At 39.5% G+C, this 24,918-nt stretch overlaps 1 protein-coding gene across 2 annotated transcripts in view; it reads right to left on the bottom strand.

The window, feature by feature from the left end:
* The window catches only part of SLC35F3 (solute carrier family 35 member F3), a 168,749-nt gene extending 144,726 nt beyond the window's left edge, over nucleotides 1-24,023 (bottom strand). For both annotated transcript variants that reach the window (XM_061365673.1, XM_061365675.1), the window contains exons 1-2: nucleotides 23,788-24,023; nucleotides 23,267-23,496 (exon numbers count right to left, since the gene is read on the bottom strand). In XM_061365673.1, the coding sequence (XP_061221657.1) occupies nucleotides 23,267-23,496; nucleotides 23,788-23,840 (283 nt within the window). In that variant the 5' untranslated portion in view covers nucleotides 23,841-24,023. The remainder of the gene's footprint in view (nucleotides 1-23,266; nucleotides 23,497-23,787) is intronic.
* Nucleotides 24,024-24,918: the final 895 nt, after the last annotated feature.

Below are 24,918 nucleotides of genomic sequence, written 5' to 3'. Positions count from 1 at the left end.
GTTTGCAGGCCAAATCACCAGGTGTTAAGACAAAACACTGTCAAGATCAGCACTGAATGTAGTTCCCTTTCTCTTGAACTTACATTCACGCAGAATTCAGAGATGGCTTTAGTTTGTTTATAAAAGGAATAAGACTCTTGTCTATCCTGTCACTAGTCACTTTATATCTCAAAGTCTGAGCTGCGCAAGGCTTGACGCTATTGATTTATGTTCCTTCACTTCACACTTCCACCCTGGAAAAGAACACAGCTTTGTCAAAACTTCTTGGTAATTAACATCATATAATCTTCCTGAATGCACTGGCCACCTTGGAACCAGTGAAACAAAATGAAATAAAAGTCTGTAAAAGAGCCAGGATGCAGAGCAGTGTGCAGGTGAAAGATACAGACTGCTGCCTGCTTTGAAATCACTCGGGTCACAGTGGGATCATCACATCTCCCCAGAACTGGCATTTAGAAGTTCAAAACTACCCTGCAGGACAGATGAAAAGAGAACAGTGTTCTTCTGCTAGTCATTATCTAATAAACTTCTATGGCAAATCCAAACACCCCATCTCATATTTATAGATGTTATAAACAGGAAAGCTCTCTCAATTACCTTTTTCTGTTAGAGAAAGAGAAACATTTATGCAACTGCTACAGGTGTCTTTTTTCCAGCAAAATCAGGAGAACCCAAATGCTTTCTTTGTCTGATTCTGTGAGCTAGTAGCTATTAAATATTAAACTACACATGGTCCATCCTTCCCAGCCATGTTACAACATATAACATTTGGCTGGTTTGAAAGTGTGCATCCTCCCAGTGTCAAACAAGAACTGCCCTGACCCTTGGCAGTACCATCAGTGGTCATAATTTATTAATATTTATCATGGAATCATAGAAGCGTAGCATGGTTTTGGTTTGAAGGGACCTTAAAGATCATCTGTTTCCAAACCCCTTGCCATGGGCAGGGACACCTTCCATTAAACCAGGTTGCTCAAAGCCCCATCCAGCCTGGTCTTGAATACTTACAGGGATGGCACACCACAGTTTCTCTGGGCAGCCTCTGCCAGTGTCTCACCACCGTCATACTGAATAATTATCCCTAATATCGCATCTAAATCTCTCCTCTGCTGATTTAAAGCCATTCCCCCTTGTCCTGTCACTACACACCCTTACAAAAAGTCCCCCTCCAGATTTTTAGTAGCCCCCCTTTAGCTATTGGGGCAGCTATTACCCCCTGATTTATTTATTACCATAATTCACATTATAGTAATGTTCAGAATCCAGCTATTATACCCAGTATTGCCTACAGTAAAAGCATTATTATTTAGAGCACTTTCCACTCATAGCATACAAGCTAAACAGGATAAAAGTAGGGTATAACAAGAGGACAGACAGAACAGGACTGGGGAGAAGACACAGTGACAAAAATCACAGTATATACCCAATTCCTGGCCCAGCTGGGATTGATATTCAATATTTATTCCCATTATCAGGTCAAAGGGTTTTTTACAGATGGCACAGAAGAAAAATTTTGAAGAGGTGTTTCCAGTATGTGAAAAAAACTAGCATGGAGAAAGGGTTTAGGTATAACATGCTGCAAATACATCTGAAAACATAACAAGAGTTTAAGCTATACAATTCCATTTAAAAAGAAGATTCAGCAATGCACAAATACATTTAAAACCAATGCAGTTCTAAATTACCTTAATAAAACCTTGAGTAAGAAAAATACTAGAGAACTTCATTGATGCTAGAACAATTAGACCCTTCTTGTCCATGTCACACAACTCTTCCACTCTTCCTGTACTGGGAAATTTATTGTGGAAAATGCTTTTATTTATATTCTCTCATTTAATCTGCTTTAAGAAATCTTTATAACACATAAGAAACACACATCTGATCTGGAAACATTCTCTGCAGCTTACAGTCAACTTATGTCTGTCTTTAATAGGCACTAAATACCTACATATTAGAGCCAATAAGATTGAAACTTTTTTCCATTTTTTTTAAATTTTACTGCTACACATTCAGTAGCTATGACTTATTTTTGATGGATTATTTTTCTGTCAATAAAATTAATTAAATTAATATTAATGTGCAGTGAAATGTATCTGCATATCTAAATGTATTATCTCACACTTTAGATATCCTTGCACTGTCTTAAAGTACTTTTTTTACCATGACAAAGGAATTCCTGGCCAATGTACAGTGGTAAAACTTGGGATAGGAAAGCATGACTGGGAACATACTTCAGGATAAGCCAAAAACCATTTTACTGCTCACTTTTTGGCATGTTACAGAGTCCTCACAATGTTGCAGACAATTAACATAGCCCGAGTCATTCAAACCAGTACAGGTGCTCTAATGTGGGAGGAAAAAATGTTTCCAGTTAACATTAATAATGTTAAGTTCTTCATACTTTCTTCTTAATTGTTTTTGATCTTGTCTTTTTATAAAGCATCTCAACTTTATTTGAATTAAATACTTCAGCAAAGAATTTTGAACAACTAACATATTACAGGCATCATAAAAACAAGTGTCCTTGCCTTACTAACCACACTTGCTATTAGCATGTCATTTTGTATTGACACTAATCCCACCAAATACCAACATGTGTACATGGCTTCATGTCAGTCTCAGTTAATAGTCTGTTAGAAGGTAGTTCTTATTTGTTTCCTTTTTCAGTTGCTATAGTCTTGAAGCATGTTGTAAGTCTGTTAAACTCGCTAAACTTGTCTAAACAGTTTATTCAGTTCCTGTGCTGAAAATACCAGTAAGACCGAAGTGAGACAATTCACTTTTGACTTCATCATCAGATGTAGAAACTTTGTTTTTAAGCAGCTGCCACATTTCACTTTTTCAAAACCCTAAAACACTGTGTGTTGCTGGTTAGGAACAATCCTATAAGACAATGGAGTTCAAGCACACCTTCAGAGAACCGAAAATCTGAACTCCGTCAAAGTCAAACTTGTAAAAGGATGATACGGTCAGACAGAAGAAGTAAATTTTCTGCTTACATTTTGCATTCAAAGATCTACCTGCACTTTTCAACAGTTTAAGTATGCACCAGTTTGGTTTTTACTTAATGGAGACAAATACCCATGTGATTGGAATACACACTTTTGTACAGGCCTCCCACTTTCAGAAAAACACAGATATTTTAATTTAATTTGAGACATAGATGAAGACTGAAATAAGACTATCTTCTGTTGATACTTTTGAAAATTGAAAGTCTCCATCTTCCTATATGGGAAAACTATATGGGATGTCTAATATCACAGGATGGTTTGGCTTGGAAGAGACCTTTCAAGATTATCGAGTTCCAACCACCTGCATCAGTTACTCCTTACAATTTCAAGATACAGGCATACTTCAGGTTAAACTCCTTAACCTGGATCACCTGCTTGTGTTCCTATTTCATATACGTTTGTTATATATAACGCATAAAGGGGGATGACATTATGTTCTGATATTTATTCATTGATACTTTAGTAGCTAAGTTTTGCTCACTGCTCAGCAAAACATTATTCCATTATTAGATGCTTGTTATCATCTAATCCTGTTCTATCTTCTCAGTTATGTGAGAATTCTGATGTAAATCAATGGCAATCTTATCAATAAAGTCCACTGAAATTTGCATGGCCAAATATAATTATTCCATATCATTTATCATAACTGGCACAGTATTTTTTATCTTGTGGTTTTAATACACATAGGCAAGCCACTGAATTACTTTAAGGCTATATCTGAACCTGTAAGACATCAGCTACCAAGATATTAAAATCCAGAATTTAAATATGTTAACTCCAATTTTTACCTGCAAAGTCTTAGGCATCAGAAAAAAAAAAAACCCACAAAAAAGCCAACAACTTTCTAAAGAGGATTTCTCATAACACCTTCTCGAAGTTAACTTTGCTTTCCCCTAAAGACTGAATAACAATTAGATGGACCACAACTCCTAGTCATCATGGCAATTCCTATGTTTCTATCCCCTCTATCCCCAAGGGACACCACTGCAAGGAGTGCTGTAAGTGGTAATGAGCTATGTCTTACTGTCAATAAGTTTAAATTAGCAAGAGTACCTGCTGAGAATAAGCATGTCTGATCTGAGCTTTGGAAAATGTACTACTTGAAGTAGTGTCTTTAAGTTACAATAGCCTGTCTGTGGGTCCCAGATCTTACTGAATAAATAATCATTTTAAAAACCTCAGACTTTCTCATTATAAGTGTATTGTCACATTATTTCAAATTATACTTTCTTCCATCACTTGCTCAACATTATACATCATGAATGTCACAAAAACATCTTCAGTATTTTGAAATAATTTTGCATGCACATTCCCATTTCTGCATTAAAAAGATGTGCCTCTGAATTTTGTTGAGTACCAAAGCCAGTGATACATTGTGGGTGCTTACAGACTTCTTAGAACAATAGCTAAAGATGACTAAGGTTTAGTCATAGGAAAATAGCACAAATTTCTTTTCTTATGGCTTCCCTCTTTTTTTCCCTACATAGCTTTACCTTATTTTTTCTGTCCAGGTGAAAAGCATACTACATAGATTTTTATATCAAACTCCCTTTCTCTTTTTTCCATTTCTCTGTGAGCACCACTCAAGGAGTGTTATATGCAGTTTGAAATAACTGGTTGTCTAACTACATTATTCACTGCTGCAACTGTAGAAAGGACTGAATTAAGACTTCTGTAGAATGCCTTAGATGAACAAATCCATAGCTGTGATATATACAATAAATTCAGTGCAAAACTGATGGCCTTTTTACAAGCTAATGAATTAACTTATTAGAAAGAGAGGGGGGAAATAAGCTGTAAGAACAATCAGTCAATGTAAAGAAACCATCCAAACATGTCAGTGCAGATCATTACATAACGTTCTCTCAGGGTACTTGTTATAAGAAAACTTAACTGTTTCTGTTCAGTTTTCTCAAAGGTAGCACTTAAATCCCAACAACATCAGCTACCCCTGCACACACATGCGTTTGGTTCGCATGTGTAGAAATCATATTTATATTAAAAGTAATGAAGAAGCACAGAGCAGTGTAACATCAGCATTGCAATCTTGATTGGTATATGTGTGGTTCTGCATGCATATAGGCTCAGCCACTAAGCAAAGGAAAGAGAGGACTGTGGATTCCAGTGTTACCTTGTCAAGAAGAGTTTATTTGGAAAGGAGGGGGGAAGAAAAAAAGGGTACCTTTCTCAGCCAAACTCACAGTATGCACCACATCTGGAGATGGCACAGACCGCATCAATATGTTACTCCATCCTCTCTATTTGTGTGATCCTGGACTGCTACAGGACTGGGCAAGTCTAAACAATGTCAGGAGAAAATAACATGCAGAGACTTCCTGCTTGTACAAATATCATCCAATTCTATCTCATTTTCCTGCCTACAAAATCTACTTTTTGTGGAACAGCCGTCTCTTCTCTGTCCCTTATCGGGAATACCCGAGTTTGCTGGCCAAAGGATCTTCAAGTCAGGGAAATACTCAAACACCAATTTAACGTCCATTACTGTTAGGGGAGCAAAAAGCATAACCAAGATCTGGCCACTATTATAATTTATTATAGATGCTTAGGATACAGTACAGAGAGAAGGAAATATTTAATTAGAAGGACTCTTCTTGCCATTCTTTTTAGCATTTGTATAGTTATAGGCAAAGGTAATTTCTGACTGATACTAGACTGTCTGGGTTTTTTGGTTTGATTATTTCAGATAAAGTTGCTTTCTCCTCTCTTCCTATTCACGAAACAACATAACAATTAAGATGCAGCCCAGCTAGCACTCACCTTTTAACAAAACAGGTTGGGAGTACAGTCACTTAATGTGTTAATGTTTGAGTTCATAATCTATTTAAATAAGTGTATAGAAATGTATCAAGATACCATAAACCCTGACACTTCTTAGATTTTCAGCAGTAAAGAAACCTAGTTTTCTTCCTAGTTCTAGCCCTTCAGACCTGTTTGAAGGTTTCATGACCTCTCCTTTGCCTTTGATATTCTTCAGTATCTGTCTTATGCTATTTATTTCCTTACAAGTTTCCACAGAGCTCACATCAGATGCGAATTGGGCTGCCTGCAATCCAGTGCTCTGTGTGGCATTCTCATCCATGTAATCTTGTGCTCCCACAGCAACCTTGTTTACTTTGTGTTTTATTTTGCTTTGTATTTTTTATTTACTAAATTGATTTCGAATGTTTTCCTTACATTTCCATATTTTGTCTCTGTTGTTCTGTTACCACCAAAATATATTTTGTTAATTGCCTTGTCATATATGTGCATGAATACTTTAGCACATCACATCTACCAAAACCATAACTCAGGTGAGTTATGTGTTACTTGCTTTGTGAACTGACAATTTCATATTTTACAGGCAGGAGCACTGAGGGAAGGCCCAAGAAGCTTGCCCAGGCTCTTCAGAAAAAGCTGGCTTAAAGGAGCACAGAGCTTCAATGTAATTTACTAACATTTCATCCTTAGAGATGACTGACTGCACACAGTTGGAAATATATTCCTCTGCAGGACCTTATATTCACAATATTTGTACTGGTGCCCAGGAGTTGTACAGATCCTGTCATAAAGTATAAAACCAAACCTGACTTACAGCTTGGGTGAAAGAATGACCTACAAGCTACAGATCAAACATGGTGCCAAGTCAGGCAACAAAGTCCCTCTCAGAGAAGAATGACATGCAGGTAGTCACAGATACCAGGCTACGCTTTAGAAACTCCACTAACAGAAAATGAAGGCTGTGACAGTAGGACGAATCTAAGGTGCAGCCTTCACATTTGAGCATCTAACTCTCACTGAAGTTAAGTGCATTTAGACTCACCAAAACTTTTGGGGATCTCAGTCTTCTGCCCAACCATCCAGAACTTGAAAATTAGCCTAGGTAATTGAAGGTTAATTATTTCTGGCTTTCCAGACTACTGCTGGATGATACCTATTATCAGGAACACTGATAAAACTGGTGTTTTGATCTAATAATAAAACCCAGTACCCTTCCTTTTCTTGCCTTTGCCAATTTCCCCTCCTTGCCAAAGTCTACAACAGGAAGGTCATTAGGTGGCTACCTCAGCCACACTGCAGTGCAATTCAATTGGGAAGACTGGTTATTCTTACAGTTAGTTGTATATGATGATCAGCTAACATACCCACAGAGGACTTCCAACTGCACATCACATCAGTGAAGTGATTTGAATTTAGGAAGGAAAAAGAAAACTGAAAGTTGTATAGGGTATTTTGTCATGATGTTCATGGGACATAATTTTCATTACAGAAGCCACCACAGAACCACAGAGACAAAAAGGGCAGTTGGAGAACAGAGAGCAGCAGTTACAACTTCACACATAACTACTTCCTGGCAGCTAAAATTAATTTCTCTCCCTCTCCTTCCATTCTTCTTGTTCAAATCACAGATAATCACTTGCAAACAACATGTAGTTAATAGTGGCTCCTTAAAGATGACAGTTCCTTAGGTGAGGATTATACAGAACACACAAGAGACTTGTGTTCTGTATAAAAGACTGTAAGTCTCTTACAGTCTACAACTCTATGTAAGACTTGTGCATGACAAAATTTTTCCTATTTCCAGGAACCTGACCCAGAGTTAAAAGGATCACAAAAAATGTGGTAAATAAAGTTTCTTGTCACATGCTGCATTTGGGATTCAGGACAGATAGATACTTGTAACTGTTAACACTGTTTTCCCCAAACTCTACAACTGATAGCTATCTTCACTCTTCTTTCCAGGCTATTTATTTTCAGCTGGATTCTACCAGCTTGTCCTGCTGAAGTACTACTTATCTCCACTGAAATCAGCAGAGAACCAACTTAAATAAAATGAATGGTGTACTTGTTTTGAAGAGGGTTTTATGTTTAAGGAAATGGTGCTTCTTGCAAACAAGATTATCAGACAATTTCACAGCATGGTGCTATAATATTAAATTTGTCACTCAGAAATATTACCAGAAGGAATAAATTTTCTCAAATAAATCAAACATCCATCAAAACACTAATGTATACAGGTTTTAGTTTACATGAAACAAACTCCAAAGAAACCCTGCCAGAAAGATATTTCCTTATAGACAGACCATAGTATTAAGGATAATTGCTCAAGACATGTGAATTACTTCGGATTATATTACATTCTGGAAAAACTACAAGATCAGATTGATAAAAAGAATTAAAACAGAGATCAATGATTATGTTGGAAAGGATAAAATTGTGAAGAGGACTGAAGTATTTTGACACTAAATGGAATTATTTCTGATCACACAGAAAAAATATTTAGTTTATTCACACACAGATTGACTTATAATGTAATGATGAAATCTTCTAGATTGCTATAATTTGCATAGACAAAAGTTATATTTTATGTTGTGAAGAATATTAAATTAATATTTTCAAAAAGATTAACACAGTCAGTAGAAACCATCTATTTGGGGCAATACTAATAATTAACATCCTAAAAGTTAATATATAAAAATGGGTAATTTTAGTCATACAGCCACTGCACAGTTTAAATTATATATAATCCCGCAGGCTTGAAACTTGTGTATCAAATAGTTGCAGAAATACTTCCATGGAACTATAGCTCCCTGATCATATGACTCAATAAAAAAAACATTGAAGACCTATCTTTCAATTACAAACAGATGCATGACTTTACTTACAGTCATGGGCATTTTCAGTTATTATTTTGATTATTATACAGGTCTTTAATATTTTAATGTGCTAACATTAACATTATAAAAATTATGAGAGAGATGAAGAGTAGAATAGAATAGTTTCAGTTGGAAAGGACCTACAATAATTACCTACTCCAACTGCCTGACCACATCAGGGCTGACCAAAAGTTAAAGCACATGATTAAAGGCATTGTAAAAATGACTCTTTAATACCAATAAGCTTGAAGCATTACCTTACAGCAATTGCTGTAAGGATTAAACTTCATTTGTTAGCTAGTCCCCAAAGCTTATAAATGCAAAACTATTGGAGAAATACTATTTAAAGTAGGGAATGGTTGAGAACTGCTTTATTTTTAACCCTAAAAAATAAAATAAATGAATCTAATAAACCACCTTTAGGAGATGACAGAATAATTCAGCCTATTAAAAACATATCAACAGCGACAAAAAAGCAAGAAAGATCAGGAACCGGTTATTGTCAGAGAAATTTTCCATCTTCAACACCCAGATTTATATGATTAATTTTCTTTTAATAAGATTAGCTGCTGTTACACAAAGCAGATTACAGTGCAACCAGTTTAACCTTGTACTAGCTGAGAGCTATATATCTCAAGTGAAAGAAGCCTTTCTGCAACGTGTTGATGTTTTTGTACCTTCCAATTATCCTTCAATGCACAGAAATTCAGCTGGAGCAGTTAATATCCAAGGTATTAACTAATATTTCATCTCTTTATCTACATCCCTCTTACTACTCCAGAACAATGTCTACAACTTTGGCTAAGTATAAACCTCCTTCCAAAAATGTGTTTCAAGATCCAAATTGTCTCAACATCTGAGACTGTTTTACCTCCTCCTGTTTTGAGCTGCTCCAGAAAGAAAGCCAGTTTCATTGCTCTCATGTTGTCCTCACCTAGCATAAATAAGCATGATCCTTTTCTTATAAATAATTGGAGGAATTTATATTGCTTTCTGCATGGAAACAAAGTGAGGTAAACAAAGGAATTCACTAGACATTTACAAGGTGAATGGTCTTAGCTAGAAGTGAATTTACTATACATCTTTACATCACCAGATAGCTACAACAGGTATGCTCTCAGCTGGATGCTGGGACCAGATCCAGTCTGCACTTGCATTTGAAAAATGCGGAAAGCATTAGAAGAGAAAAAGAGATGCCGGCCTTGTGATAGCATGTTGTGTTTGTAAAAATACTCTGGTTAGTTTACTCCTGGTAGTCTCTGGAGGTTTCTGAGTGTCCAAGCCTGCCAAACTGAACAGCTTTCATAGACCTATTACAAACACAGACCAGAACCCTCACTTCCCTTCAGGACCACAGTATTCCTTCACACCATTAACTGCTGATTTTAGTTGGGCAAAATTTCTCTTCGCTTCTATCAGAGTTTTACCAACATTAAGACTGAATGATTCCAGACTTTGGAAATAAAAAGATAAGAGGTTAATGCACTAATCCAATCAACCAGTTTCATTAGATGGACTTAAAACTTTACCCGGGAGTTTCTCCAAGCTGCAGCCCATACATCACTCACAGGGCTCTGTGGTGGGATAGTTTGACAATAATAAAAAAAACCACTAAGTTGCATGTACAACGCTTATCTTTAGCATTTGAAATTTCTTGAGGAACCCCGTGATCCCATCCCACTGCACACCATCCTTTGTCTGTATTTGCAAAGGGTCTGGTTTTTTATGTTCTTATTCCTCAGCTGACTGAATGAGGGCTGTCAAATCCTAACTGGCTTCCAAGTTACACAAATGATGAACTAGAATGTCTTTCTGTTATTGTTTTAAAAGGCTCCTGACTCAGACCCATTCAGTGTCCCCCATACTAGTTTTAATAGATTCTTTGTCCCCACATGAAGTAAAAAGACATGAACAATGGTTTGGCATATAGCAAAAGTTAGGGACTTTGTGCTAAAGAAATGCAATTTCTTGTTGGTAACAGACCTCTTTGAGGACCTTCGCCTCCTATCCCACTGCTTCTATTGGCATGCCCTGTTAGACGTCTCAATCCTTACCTCGTAACCTAAAACTGCAAACGACTGTACATATGTTCTTTCTCCTTTCAGCACTTGGGCTCTGAGTGGTCAGTTTTCTAGGCAATGGGAAGAAAGAGTGGTCTCTTCTCAATTGCTGTAGATGCTTTCTACCCATGTTGGCACAAACTATTATGTACTAATTAAATACCAAGTTCAAGATGAAAGAAAATTAAAACTGCACATCTATTAAAAGAAATAATTCTTCTGTAATTTAAATGGAGCTCCTCAGTAGTGCTCAGGAACATATAATAAAGACCATTTATGGGTAGGTGTAATTGGATGCAGTTGCCTTAGGAACAGATGTTCAGCATATAAAGTAGGAAGCCTGTTTAAAAGGCAAACTCAAAGATTTAAGCCCGGTGGGTGAAACCTGGCTTGGCTGAAGTTACTGACAAAAGTGCCATGGGCTTGGTTAGAGTCAGGGGTTCATTCCAACACCTCTTCTAATTCTCTCCTATTTGCAACATTATTTTGACTGCTGAGCTGAATAATACATTACTTTGACCAAGAAGTGCTCTACTGGAGATGCATTTCCCAGCTTCCTTTGTTCAATAAAGTCATCAAGAAATGAAAAGTACTTAGGGAGTCATAAGAGTCTAGGCTTACACTCTAGAGATTCTGGTATCATTCCCACTTCTAACGTATTTTTATTATGTAGAAGAGATACTGTGCTTTTAGAGAAGTGTTATTGTAGGACATAAAAGAATTTGACATGCAGAAAGAAAACACTGTCTAGTATATGAGTGTCGTCTTAAAGTAATATGAATAGCAAAGATACCTATAAAGACGTGAGGCAAAAATCTGTTAATTTTCTGGGTTTTCTAGAAATACAGAATGACTAGGATTGTTTGCCAGAATTATTTCCAGTGAGATTCAAATTCTATTATGCACATACCAGAAACAAAAGGTCCAAAGTATTGCTCCCAATACAAGATTCAAGACATGGGTTTTGTCCATACATTTTTCTGCAAAGAATATACCTGTTATGCTTCTATGATTTACTGCCCATCTTTGTTTCCATTTGGAGAAATATTGTAGAACACAAAACCACCAGCCTGTATGACTGACTGATTGATGGTTTGCCTGTATGAAGTCAGAACACATATACAGCCCTCTACCTCTTGAAGTAACTATTTGCAAAAGTCAAAGAATTTCCTATAGATACTGAACCACATATTACTAAGGTGTAAAGTTTGAAACAACAAAAGGTACTACGTTTTCTTTTTGTATTTGAAAGAAGAAAAACAAATAAATGAGTTGTTTATTGAATAAGTTGTATATTAAATTATATTTCCCAAAGACTGAGAAATAATTTCATGAGCAGGAACCAGAGGTCACATTCTACAGTGCACTGTCTTACAAGCCAACTGTGGGAATGCAGTGATTTAAGATGAGATTTAAGATGTCTTTGTGCACTCTTCATGTATTCTCCCAGGGTAACTTGACAAGCTGAAGAAACCATTCAGGAGTTAGATAGCCTCCTGAAATCCATGAAGCAATGCATACAGCAGCTCTATTCCAACATTTTAATCTTGTTTTTCATTCAAACTCATGTATTTTCCCAGACTGAAAAAGAGAATCTCTGGGAAAAGGGCTATAACCCCTACATACTGGGAGAAGGTTCACATGGCTGGATGCAGAAGTCCCACAGTTTACTTACAATACTAACTAAATGTGGGCTTACGTTCATTCTCAAGACCTACCTTCACTCCCATGACTATACAGACATCTTAAACTGTTTCTGAACTCCTGACTGCACCATAATTCACCTTGCCTGGGCATAATCTCTGGCTTGAATGATACCCAAGTTCCTAAATTACAATGTATGTAAATTTGCAATGCATGTAAGAAGTAGCTGAAATAGAAGTCCTTAAAAACAGAGGCCTGTAGTCCCCACACACATATAAACATCAGGAAGCCAAATCTGTAGGAAAAAAAAAGCCTTTTCTGACCTTTTCTCACTCCTCTTGCTCAACTTGAAAGTGGTCCAAACTCCTAACTTTGGTTACAGACATTTTTCCATGGCTCTACTGACTTTCAGGGGTTTATTTGTTGCCTACCCTTTTCTCCTTTTATATAATTTTGTAACTTCTTCTCTTTAACTAGCCTCTGAAAACCACGCCTAAACATATTTTTAATTTATAAATGCCTTGTTTCTGAAAGGAAGAAAGATCCACAACTGAGAAGTTAGCAGGCTAGTGGTACACTTTAAAACTACATGCTATACAGCAAAATATAATTACAGCAAAAATACAAGGAACAGTATGTTTTCTATTATTAATTTCTGTTCCATGGAAAGTGCTACCCAAAACCATAAGCAGTAGCCAATGTCTAAACTGGAAAAATAAACATGATTTCCATAAGAATATTGTCATTTTAGTTTGCCCAAACAAATACTAGTACAGATGACTGTGTATTTTATTAAATTGGTCTTAAAGCTTTCAAAAGACATTGCATAAAGTGTGAATGAGAGCCAACAGAATCATAAAGCCATGAAGATATGTTTCCTGTTTCATGGTGTAAACACTGCATGGTTGACGTTGATCCTCACACTGAGTATTTCAGCTAGGGCAAAAACTGACAAGCAGATAATCCCTACAGAACACCCAATAAACCACATTGTCTGGATACAAGTTACTGTTTGAAAAAGTCAACTCCAGGCTTTCAGGACATGACCATGAAGAAAACATCATCATCCACACAGAAGCACACCATCTCTGAAGAGGCAAATTCTCGGTTCACTTCCCATCTGAGCACAAGCCTGTTCTCTGTTCATACCAACTGCATAGATCTGGCAAAGCTGAAGCAAGATACTCTGGATGAGGCAGAGCCCTCAGACTGCTACAGGGCTCACAAACAGCACAACTACTATTTTAAGAATCAAATGACTTTGCCTTCTTTAGCATACATGAACAGTGTACAAGTTCCTCTTTCATCCTACTCTGGTACCTTAGCTGGTGTGAAGAAGAGATAATGAAGAAAAGTGTCCAATCTGTGCTATTTCTAATGTAAATGCAAAGAAAAAAATGATACAACTCTTTGGGTTGTCACTATCAGATTACCTCTCCAACCTATCATTTATATTGCAGTGGGACTAGCAGAACCTTGCACCACTGATCAAAACTGAAAAAATGGTTGCTGCCTTTAGACACATAAGGGCCCTTTTCACAAACTATTGCATGGGGACCAGTTACAGCACAGCAAAAAGTATATTTAATTGCAAGATCAAGGCCTTGTTATTTTACTAGGAGCCAGTTCCAGGCCCTTGTCTTGGAGAAACTCAAAGATTCAAATTTCCTTGCCTCTTATGACTGGCTTTCTGAGTTAATATATGCTGTTGGCTAAGTGATGTCATCCTTATTTTTCTAAATGTGAGGCCACCTAAATTCATACACTTGTGAAATAGCTTTTCCCAGGAAAAATAAAAAAGCCCAATTCTTACATTTGCCTGGTACACTCATGAAAACAAAATGACAGGCAGCAAAATAAGGCATATTTGGTACAAAAATGAACATCACAAGGCCCTCAAGTTCAAGAGAAAAACAGAGGTGTTTGAAACCACTTAGATGCACTTTTATATAAGGGGAGCTGGCTGAGTGCAGCACAAGCTTGGCAAAGTTTAAAGAAAATTAAATCAGGGAACACCACCCCCACATGCCTCCTATCTATGGCATGTTTCAAGGAGCGGTTCGTAAGTGTTTCTCTGTGGCCTTCCATCAATCACAGCATCTTTTTCCACAAATGTGCTGAGGAATGAAATAATATGCTAAGTGAAGACAATCAGGTAATCAAAACTGCTCAGGGAAACAGGTTCCACAGCAACATATATGGCATGAAGGCTATGCTGGACCTTGCTCTCACCAACAAGGAGGGCTTGATGGGGAACGTGGAGACCAGTGACAAGTGGAACAAGTATCAAGTTCCTCAGGGATCATTATTGCACTGGCGCTGTTTAACATCTTTGTCAGCCACATAGATAGTCATGGACAGTGGGATTGAGTGCACCCTCAGCAAGTTTGCTGACAACACTAAGCTGTGTGGTTTGGTTGATACCCTGGAGGGAAGGAATACCATTCAGAGGGACTTGGACATGCTTGAGAGGAGGGCTAGTAGGAATCTCATGAAATTTAACCATAAGGTCCTACACCTGAGTTGGAGCAATCCCAGGCACAGCTACAGGTTGGGCAGAGAAGAGATTCAGAGCAGCCCTGTGGAGAAGGACTTGGGGGCGTTGGTTGACAAGAAGCTCAACATGAGCTGGCTTCAGTGTGCATTTGCATCCCAGAAAGCCAACCGTATCCTGGGCTGCATCAAAAGGAGCGTGACCTTTAAGCGTGTCAAGGGAGGTGATTCTCCCCCTCTACTCCACTCTTGTGAGACTCCACCTGGAGAACTGTATCCAGCCCTGTGGTCCTCACTATAAGGATGTTGACCTTTTGGAGTGGGTCCACAGTAGAGCCACAAAGATGATGAGGGGGCTGGAGCACCTCTCCTGTGAAGACAGGCTGAGAGAATTGGGATTGTTCAGCCTGCAGAAGAGAAGGCTCGGGGAAGACCTTACAGCGGCCTTCCTGTACTTGGTAACACTTCCAGTGTGGAGGCCCTACAAGAAACCTACAGAGGAACTTTTTAAAAGGGCATGTAGGGGGAGAAAAAGGGGGAATGGTTTTAAACTGACAGAGGGGGAATTTAGGTATTAGGAAAAGTTCTTTATTGTGAGGGTGGTGAGGTGCTGGCACATGTTGTCCAGAAAAGCTGCGGATGCCCCATCCCTGGAGTGTGCAAGGCCAGGTTGAATGGGGCTTTGAGCAACCTGGTCTAGTGGAAGGTGTCCCTGCCCATGGCATGGGGGTTTGACCTAGATGATCTTTAAGGTCCTTTCCAACCCTAACCATTTTATGATTCTATGTCTAGCTATTCCCTAGGTAGAAAACATGATTTGAAGATAAATTTCTTTCTCCAGACATAAATGCTCATTATATTACTGTTCTCAGAGTAGTCATAATTCACTAGCGATAGTGGAAAGCCTGTGGCTTCAGCTTCCATAAGAAAGAAAGCAGAGGAACTACAACCTCAGTTGCTCCAGAAAAGGCCATTTTGGCAAAGGGCTAAAGTTGCCTGTATGTAACTTTTCCAACCCTCTCTTTATCTAGACGCTTATATGATCTCAAGTAGATGGCATCAATTATCAGCAGCTTTTGATTTGAACCAGGAATATGAAACACAAACACCTTATTACATTACAGAGAAATTAGGGAACAAAACCTCACTTTGAAGATAGCCCTGACATGAATCAGAACTTGGTAAAATTAGCTATTAGGCAAATGAGCTTTGCTGGTGATGCACTAAGCAATTTCAAGAGGGACAAACATCTGGAATCATGAGTCTTTGTCCTTTTGTGGCTCAGTGTTTCAGTAACACTGCAGTTACACAACAGCATCTGATATTACCATAGATCAGCACAGACTTTGAAGTCAGATTCCAGTGCATTATCTTATGCAACTAATTGCTCTTATTAAACAAAGCATTGATTTAAGTTGCAAATACGCACCACACAGTACGCTCCAGAAGTATTGCAGATATTTACCCTGAGGAAGGGCCTCCAATAAAGATAGTTCTAAAAATAAGCATTTACTCATCATTCTTGATAGTCTCCAAACTTGCTTCCTCATTATTCCATATCAATACAGAGTAATTTGTGGGTTTAGCCACAATCCATTCTTATGGATTCAATGCATTGATTCGTGGGCCCTGGCTTTATAAGGTCATACAACTAACTTTAATAGCAGGTTTTCACTATGGAGACTTCGGTGGTATATTCTCCCAAAACTAAAACATTCAACGATAAAGTTTGTGAAGGGTATAAAATGAATGCTGGAAACCAACAAACTCCTAATTGCTGTCCCATGGACTGTTTTGCATAAATGGTGTACAGCAGATTAAAGCTGCACTGACAAAAAGAAAGTTGAAAGCAACCAATTAATTCGTTTAAACAGGAAACAAACAAACAAAACAAAAGAGACTATTTCTAGGTGGTTATTTTTAGATTCTTCACAGTGAAAACCAGACACAAACTATAAAATACTTCACCAGCTGCCTAGCTAAAAGTGGTGGTTACTTAAGCCTACACAGTTAATTCATTTAGTAAACAAGTTACTAAATGTTCACTAAACATCATTTACTAAATATTTACCAAACAATGCAAAAGGTTTAGCACAGTGGTTTAAATCACAATTTGCTTGGCTTCCCTGCAAGCAATTTAAAATGTAAAATCTGTGATTAATGCAGCTCTGTATTTTAACAGGAACCAGGTTTCTGCTTAACATTGTCCAAAAAATACTTTTCTTTCCACCTGCCAAAAGCCAAAGAACTCTCATGTCTCTTCTCCATTGGAATTGTCTTGAAAAAGAAACTTCTGAAAGGTTGGCTGTATTTCAATTTCCCTATTTCTTTAAATATTCATAAGGTACCTTTGCAGCTGACTAGTATTCCAAACCTGTACTCCTCTGCAATGTCTCGCATGGCCAGACTGTGCTACTCCATACTCATTCCCAGTTGCAAGACCAGCCAGGGTTGAAGCCTATGGGGGCCAGTGGGTTCCCTTTCCAATGAGAAATGTCTCCTGTAATATTCTGGAATATCTGCTGCAGGTTTATGATTAGGTCTCTGAAATATTTTAAGAGACTGTTTCTGGGGACAGTTCTTCTGTTACAGTGAGTATACAGGGAAATGTCTTTACAAGTTTCTGTGTGAGCTGCCCTGTGGATGTAAATCAGTAGTGTCCCTGGTTTGTGTACAACCATATGCAAGTTTATGTTGCAGCAGACAATTATAGCTGATGTGTGAAACAATAATGCTACAGAACTTTCAATTCTGCTATGCAATTCATTGCCATTGCTTTATTTCACCTGTAGGAGTTACAATGTTTTCTTAGCTTTTATCGCTAGCATAACACTTAGTTATGTTAGTATTGGCAATGAAGAGCATGAAAAAAAAATAATCAGGCCTATTAATCAGGCATATATTTTCACTTGTCTTCTAAGTTTTGAGAGTGGAGGGCAAGAACGGGGGTTCACCTATAAATTGACAAGGGGTAGCTATCCGCGTTTCTCTCTCAGAATAAGACATCTAGAGGTTACTCCATGTGTTCACCTGAAAAGCAAGATTCTCACTTTGCAAGAGGATCATTTGACCACAGGAGCAGCAACATGAACACCACCAAGTCTTGCAGCATTACATTCAGTATTTATGTATTGGAAACCAAGTAATCAGTTTTAAATTAATTGCTTACATCTAGCCTGAAAATGGCTTTCCTGGGGAAACAAATACTCTTCAATTTCTGGCTTTCAGCTTCTCAAGATTCCTGTATATCACCTCAAAAAGGTAAGTTAAATTACTGTTCGGATGCAAATATGCAAATTTGCACCAATTTCGAGCATTAATAATTTTACCCTGATTCATATCCCCACTGGATTTACTTTTAGTCAGTGTGAAAGTTACAGCATTCAATGACATATTAAAAGCAGATCACAAGAAGGAACATCAAGGATCAGCTGGAAGCACTCATCATTAGCTGTATAACTGATTCTCCAACATTTACAAGGGTACAATGTTAATACTTTTAATTAGCTAAAACCAACACTGTCTTACTACCTTGAAGGGCTATCAAAGTTCAGTCACTGGGGCATTTTCATACTCAGACAATTATGCTTTCTGAGCAATGCCCAGGGTATTTGTAAGCCAGTGTGTTCCAATATATTACTTGTATTGGTGATGGCACTTAAATTCCATGTCCAGGTCAAGACCTACTATGTGACATGCCGGATAAGTACTACATTGAAATTCTGGACATTACAACTGTTGGGTTTATTTTATTACAGTTGAAATAACTATGAAGAAACATTAAAAATAGGAAGCTAACATTTAAAGTAGCAGGGAGGAGAAAAGGCGGTGAACTTCAGTCACTGGACACCATCTTTCCCTTTCACCTGAGCAACAGTATGCCAATTTAAAAGTCATCACTGGAACAACCTGGAATTATTCATAATGTCAAAGTCTCATAGAAATGCATGTTCACAAGCTGTGCCACAGACTGTGGTCATTTCTTATGAAACAAATAGAACTGAGAGGATTTAAAAGTATTTTTTCTGCAGGTAGAGTAACATCTGTAAGCACACAAAGAAAGTAAGAGAACAAAAGAGAGAGGCCAGGTGGTCTCTTGGGCATCTAAAAAGGGTGAGGGACCCATGTAACCCTGATTTATCCATAACAAGACTGTATTTAGGAACACATGCTACAGGTATTTCAAAGTCCCTGTTTAGAAGAAAAATCCTATTCTTAAAAAAGGAGTAGAAGCAGGTGATCTGTAGGAAGAGGCAAAGTTTGTAAAAAAGGGATAGTTGGCTCAAGCCCACATGAATGTCTTTAAAATACTAATCACATAATGACAGCTGTGATATTGAATCACCACAAAATAGACCTAGTTAATGTAGAGATAAATGAACGTTTTGCAAAGGTGCTAGCTGTGCACATTTCGTGTGCAAACAAGGGCCCTACCACTTGCTACAATAATTAAAATAGACAGGTCTTCCATACTGACCAGCAAGACAATTCAAAAGTTCAGTGACATCTGTATTTCTAAAAACTTTTAGAAGCCTAAGTCCTTCTGATAGTGGCATGAAATGGAAACTTAAAACATGTCTGTTCACCTCCAAACTTGTCTCTGCTATTAAACGAAGTCACAAGCTTTTAGAGGCAGAAATCATGATCATTTACTTAACCTTCATGGAAGAGAACAGCACTGCTAATACAGCCTTAATAATGGTTTCATTTCCATGCAAAAACAAAGGCTGTCATTGGGATCTACAAATTTCGTGGGGCTTCATGTTTGGGTTTTTTTGTTGTTGTTGTTTATTTTTGTTGGGTTGTTTTTTTAATTAAGTTTTTTCATCACTATGTGTTAATTAAAAAAAAATGAAAGTCAATATCTCTTGTTGATAACTAGGATTTCACAAATTTTAAGCTCTGCTATTAATGTAGCTGCATCAGAGTATGACTCTACAATCTGACTGCATCTTAACATGTGTTCCTTCTCCTCTGCCTTTGCATTTCAGAAATCAAATCAGATGCTGCAGAATAGTCCCCATGGGTCAAATACGAATATTGGATTTAGACTGGAGAGCAGTTATTCACATAATTAGTTACCCTGAAAATCAATAGTTAGAATTTCAGAAAAATAAGAACTGCCAGATTGGATCAGACTAAACACAGTCCTATCACTCTTTCTAAAGGTAGGCAGATGCTACAGAGAGAAGCACAACAAACCCTCAAGAAATCAGCACCCTCCCAGCCTAATTCTGAATAATGACATTTTGAATTCAGAATAATTTTCTGAATAATTCTGAATATTCTCTCCAGTATGTTCTCAATTTATTACAGTCACTGCTGTCAAATACAAGCCCTTGAATCCCCCATCTCAAGAACAAATTGTGTGCTTTCTTAAAAACTGTTTCTTTTTCCATCAGTTTTTAACAGGTTTTCACCTTCACTGACTGTCCACCTGTTTTTCTCTTACGACACAATAAGAAGGAAAACTCCCTATCTGCCTGAGCAATATGTGCCAGTACCTTCCATACTTTTGTCTCAACCTCTTTAAGGTAAACAACCAAACTCCTGAGGTTCTTTATAGAATGTCTGTACTCTTTCTCCTTACTAATCCCAGAGCCCTCTGTAATCTTTTTTGAAAGACAACCAATATTACACAGTATTTCACTAGGCTGTACCACTAAATTCTCTGAAGGCATCATAACACAGGCAGTATGTTACATTATTCCAGTTCCTAAAATCCAGTTTGCAAGTGTAGACAAACAGCAGAGGTCTTCCCTGAGCTGTGTACAGTCACAAACCATTCCCTCTTAGCAGCTGATGTGATAATGTGAAATTCTGTGGGTAATTTCAGCATTCTCAGGAAACACAAGGCTTTTATTTGTGATAATTGAATGTAATCTGTTGACATCTGGCCTATTCACCTTGCTGGGTCAGGTCTCTCTTGAGTAATGATGAGTCCTTTCTCATTCTGTCCAATCCATATCAGTTTATGTCTTCAGCAGATTTTCAGTTCTTCCTCTTCTCTTTCCATCTAATTTATAAGCATATTAAACACTGGACTTGCTACATAACCTTGAGGTATCCCAGTACGTTTTAAATGCTCAAGTTTTAGCACAGCAAAACTAGTCTCCAAGCAAGTTTTGATGTCATGGCATGGGGTCAACACTGCCTCTGATCATCTCTGGTCGTTTCCATCGTGAAGTTTTGTTAAAAAAAAACAAACCTCAAAAAATGTCCTGAATGTCTCCAACAATTTTATACATACATGCATAGATACACACACACACACACACACACACATATATGTATATGTATATATACACAGCCTACAGGAAGTATGAGAGAAATACACCTCTGTGTGAAAAAACCCCACAACAGCCAGATCTTGACCTACAGGTGATTTAGTTACAAGAAAAAGAATGTCACTGAGAGAGACCAACTCTAGATCAGGCTAGATTGCAGACTTATTTTCCAGAAAGCAGGCCCACTGTTAATGCTTACCATAATTGCATAAGTAGTGCCAACAGCACCTAAATGTCTACAGGCAGACACAATAAGGTAACAAGAAGTACCCAGGGTGCAATCTGAACTTAATAAAAATTGTTTGTTCACACTTCTTGAGACAATTTCTAACTGGGAAGTCACACAGAAAGTCCATACCCCAAAACTTGGCTTAACCCAGCTTGAAGGAGCGTTCAAAGAGGTTTCAGAGTAGCTGTCACAGACTCGACTTTCCCACTTTTGATGATCTACCCCATTTACATGCATTCAGTCAGCTATTCACCTGATGCAGACCAACACAGCTCTGCTTAAGCCATGCCTTATTATCCCAGCTAGTGAGATGGGTCTTTTCTTCAGTGTGCTCTTCTGCATTCATAGCAAGTCAGATTTTAAATTGGCAATAACTTCACATAACCTATTATTCTTAGAAACACGTTTACGCAACTCAGACACTTTGTATATTTATCCCCTACCATTACAACTCAAGTATGTAATTTGGTTATTCAGAACGAGTTACAAGAGGAAAATACAACTCGAATAGCAAGCTTAAGCTTGCAATTAACTTTTTCAGACACAGTTATAAATTTCGACAAATAGGATATAATTGAGGAGCCAGCATGACCTTTATTATTTCAGAAAGTTCAGGCATAGCAGCTCAGTGCGACTTCAACTGGGCTGTTAGTCACTCTGTCAGACAGAAGCACTAAAATCCAACTCAGTCTGGCATCAGCATATGAACTGATCCTGAAAACTGACCTGAATAGGCATTACTCTCAAGAATGGTCCCAATCCAGGCAATGGAATTGCTCTCAGAGAAATCCCATATGCCCTGTGAGTAAAGTAGCAAATAACAGATATTTCTGCCATAACTGCAATCAAAAAAGAAAAAAAAAATAAAAAGGCTCTTAGAGAAGAAGTCTTAGAATATTTATTAGTGAAGTCCTACTATCAGGCAACCAGGAGTTGCTCTTCTTCACAGAAAAACTGAACTAGTACTGTGTACCATGCTTTCTTGTATCATTTTCTTCCCTTATAAGCACACTGACAAACAGATAATCCAAGAGTAAGTATTTCAGAATGCTTACACTAAATAGAAAGAACATAAAAACACTTTATCAGAGCCAGTCTTCCTTGCAAAGCAATTATTTCTGTTACAGCAGAATCCTCACAGCAAAACCCCCATGTGATGCTGCAAATGACATTAAGACAACCAAAATATTTTAATGCTTCAGTTAATTGGTAAATTGCACTTCTAACTTGTTAATTCATGCAGCTGCCATTGTGGCAATTAATGACGGGCAAGAAAGAGTGTTACACACAAATGCACTAGTTGATATATTACAGCCACTCAAGGTATCACTTCCTTTGTAAATCATGTGGAGGAATACAGCTCCACCGTCTCTCTTCATATTGATATCATAGGAAGTTTCTTTCTCAAGTGCAAGCATAGGGAAGAAACAGTTCCACTTGACATAAGAAAACGCATAATATTCAGATCAAGTGCTGTGAAAATCTGACCCCTAAAACAACAGAAAGATGCTCTGAACTTGTTACCTGTAAAAACAATATGTGCATGAATGCACTGGGGCTTTTATATAGCTGTCACAAACACTGTAATCAGCATCACTAAGTGTGCCTGAAACACTAAGACAAATATTTGACCTATTTTCTTAGCAGAATTTAGCTGTCGCGATTCTTCAGCACTCCACTCCCGTGAGCCAGCAACTGCATCACGGCCACAGAATTCTTCGCAGAGTGACAGCACTCCCATGGGGCGAGTTGCTTTCAGGGGCAAAGCGATCAGTCCCTCGAACCCGCACTCATCAGCCGCCCCCGGGCCGGGATGACCCCTTGCAAAGCCCCGGTGCCCGTCCCGCTCCCCGCAGCCCCCCCACGCCCGGCCGCGCCGCGGACTCACGTTTGTAACTGGCGGCCCAGGGTTGGTAGCCGTAGTAGCCGGTGATGCGGAGGATCCGCTCCTCAATGGAGGTGAGCCCCACGGACGCGCTGGTGAGGTCCTCCACGGAGCGGGACCACTTCAAGTCCTCTTTGATGGCCTCGTCCACCACCAAGTACTTCAGCTGCCGCAGCTGCGGGCTGATGTCGGACAGCCGCCGGGGACTGACATCGGGGGAGCGCCGCATGCCGCTGAGGGCCAGGAGAGGGGCGTCAGCGGGGGAACGGGGAACCGCAGCTGCCAGCGCCACCGCCACCGCCCTGCCCCGGCCCGAGGCGAAGTTGGCGGCGGGACCTCCGCCGGGAGGTGAGCGGGACCGGCGGCGGCGGCACCGCAAACTTTCCTTGCCGCTCTTCACCGGAGCGACCCCCAGGAGCGAGCAGGCGGCGTCGCCGGCTAAGGTGGGGTGGGGTAAGGTGAGGTGAGGTGGGGTGGGGTGTCCCCGTCCCTCCCGGCCCGTCCGGCCCCACAGCGGTACTCACAGGGTGGCGGCTTTGCCCCGAGCGGAGCCGTTGGGGAACTCCCGGATCCCCATGGGGAGCAGCAGCGATGGCTGGGGGGCGCCCAGACTTCACGGTGGGGCGAGCCGGCGGCGCTCACCGGCCGGAGAAGAGGTGGAAAAGAAGGAAGGAGAGGAGAGGAGAGGAGAGAGCGGGGAGGAGGCGGCCGCCGTGGCAGAAGGTGCCCGGGCTGGCTCTCGTTCCCAGCGGTAGAGGCGGACTGGAGCCGGGCTGCTGCCGCCTCAGAGGCTCTGCCGCCTGCGAAGCGCCAGCGGCGGGGGCCGGGCCGGGCGCGCTCCGCGCCCCCCACCCCGCGCGTTGCCCCCGGCCGCCAGTAGGGGGAGCCCCGCGGCACCGCCGCCTCCGGCAGCCCCTAGCACTCGCCCCCTGGCGGGCAGCTGTGAGGCGGGGCGGGGGCAGCCGCGCTTCCCCCTGCGGACCCATCCGCTCCCGGCTAGGGGAGGGTGTTCGGTTGGGTGCTCGGAGCGGGGCCGGCTGAAGGCAGCGCTGCTCTGATGAAGCGTGCGTCGTTTGTGGCGGCGTCCCCTCGGAAGGAGCGATGGAACAGGGCTGCTGAACCCAGACCACAGGCACCCGACCTTATATCAAGCACTATTTTTTACCTATTTTTTTTCAAACACACCACCTAACTTAAGTGGAAAAGATGCAGTTAAGCATAAATAAACGTGGAAGCATGGATGTGTACGTTGTACAAACACTGCACAGACAACAAATTTGAACTCTGACAAAACTAGACAAGTCATATTAACTGAAGTTAAAGAATTTTTTGTGTACATCTGTGTGTCTCAGGGAAAAAGTTGATGAAGTTCTAGGAGAAAGGACTGCTCCCTTTCAGCACTTCAGCACTGCACCAGCTGTTTACCTAGACTATTACAACAACATGCAAGCAAGCTGATATCAGCTAAATGCAACCTTTCATTACCACTGAATGTAATGTTACAAGATTGCTGCACCATTAGCAGAAAGAGAAAGCAAAAAAATCTCCAACAGATGACAGCCAAACTAATTCCCATCTTAAATATACATGTACTAAATAAGACACTAAATCTATTTATTTCCTATACAACCCTTCATTTGAGCCTGTGAAATTGA

The sequence above is a fragment of the Neopsephotus bourkii genome, unplaced genomic scaffold, assembly GCF_033783945.1.
Source record: "Neopsephotus bourkii isolate Nb327-2 ecotype Australia unplaced genomic scaffold, CSIRO-AGI_Nbou_v1 NB_1292, whole genome shotgun sequence".
NCBI lineage: Eukaryota > Metazoa > Chordata > Aves > Psittaciformes > Psittacidae > Neopsephotus > Neopsephotus bourkii.
This window is presented reverse-complemented; position numbering and strand designations above follow the sequence as displayed.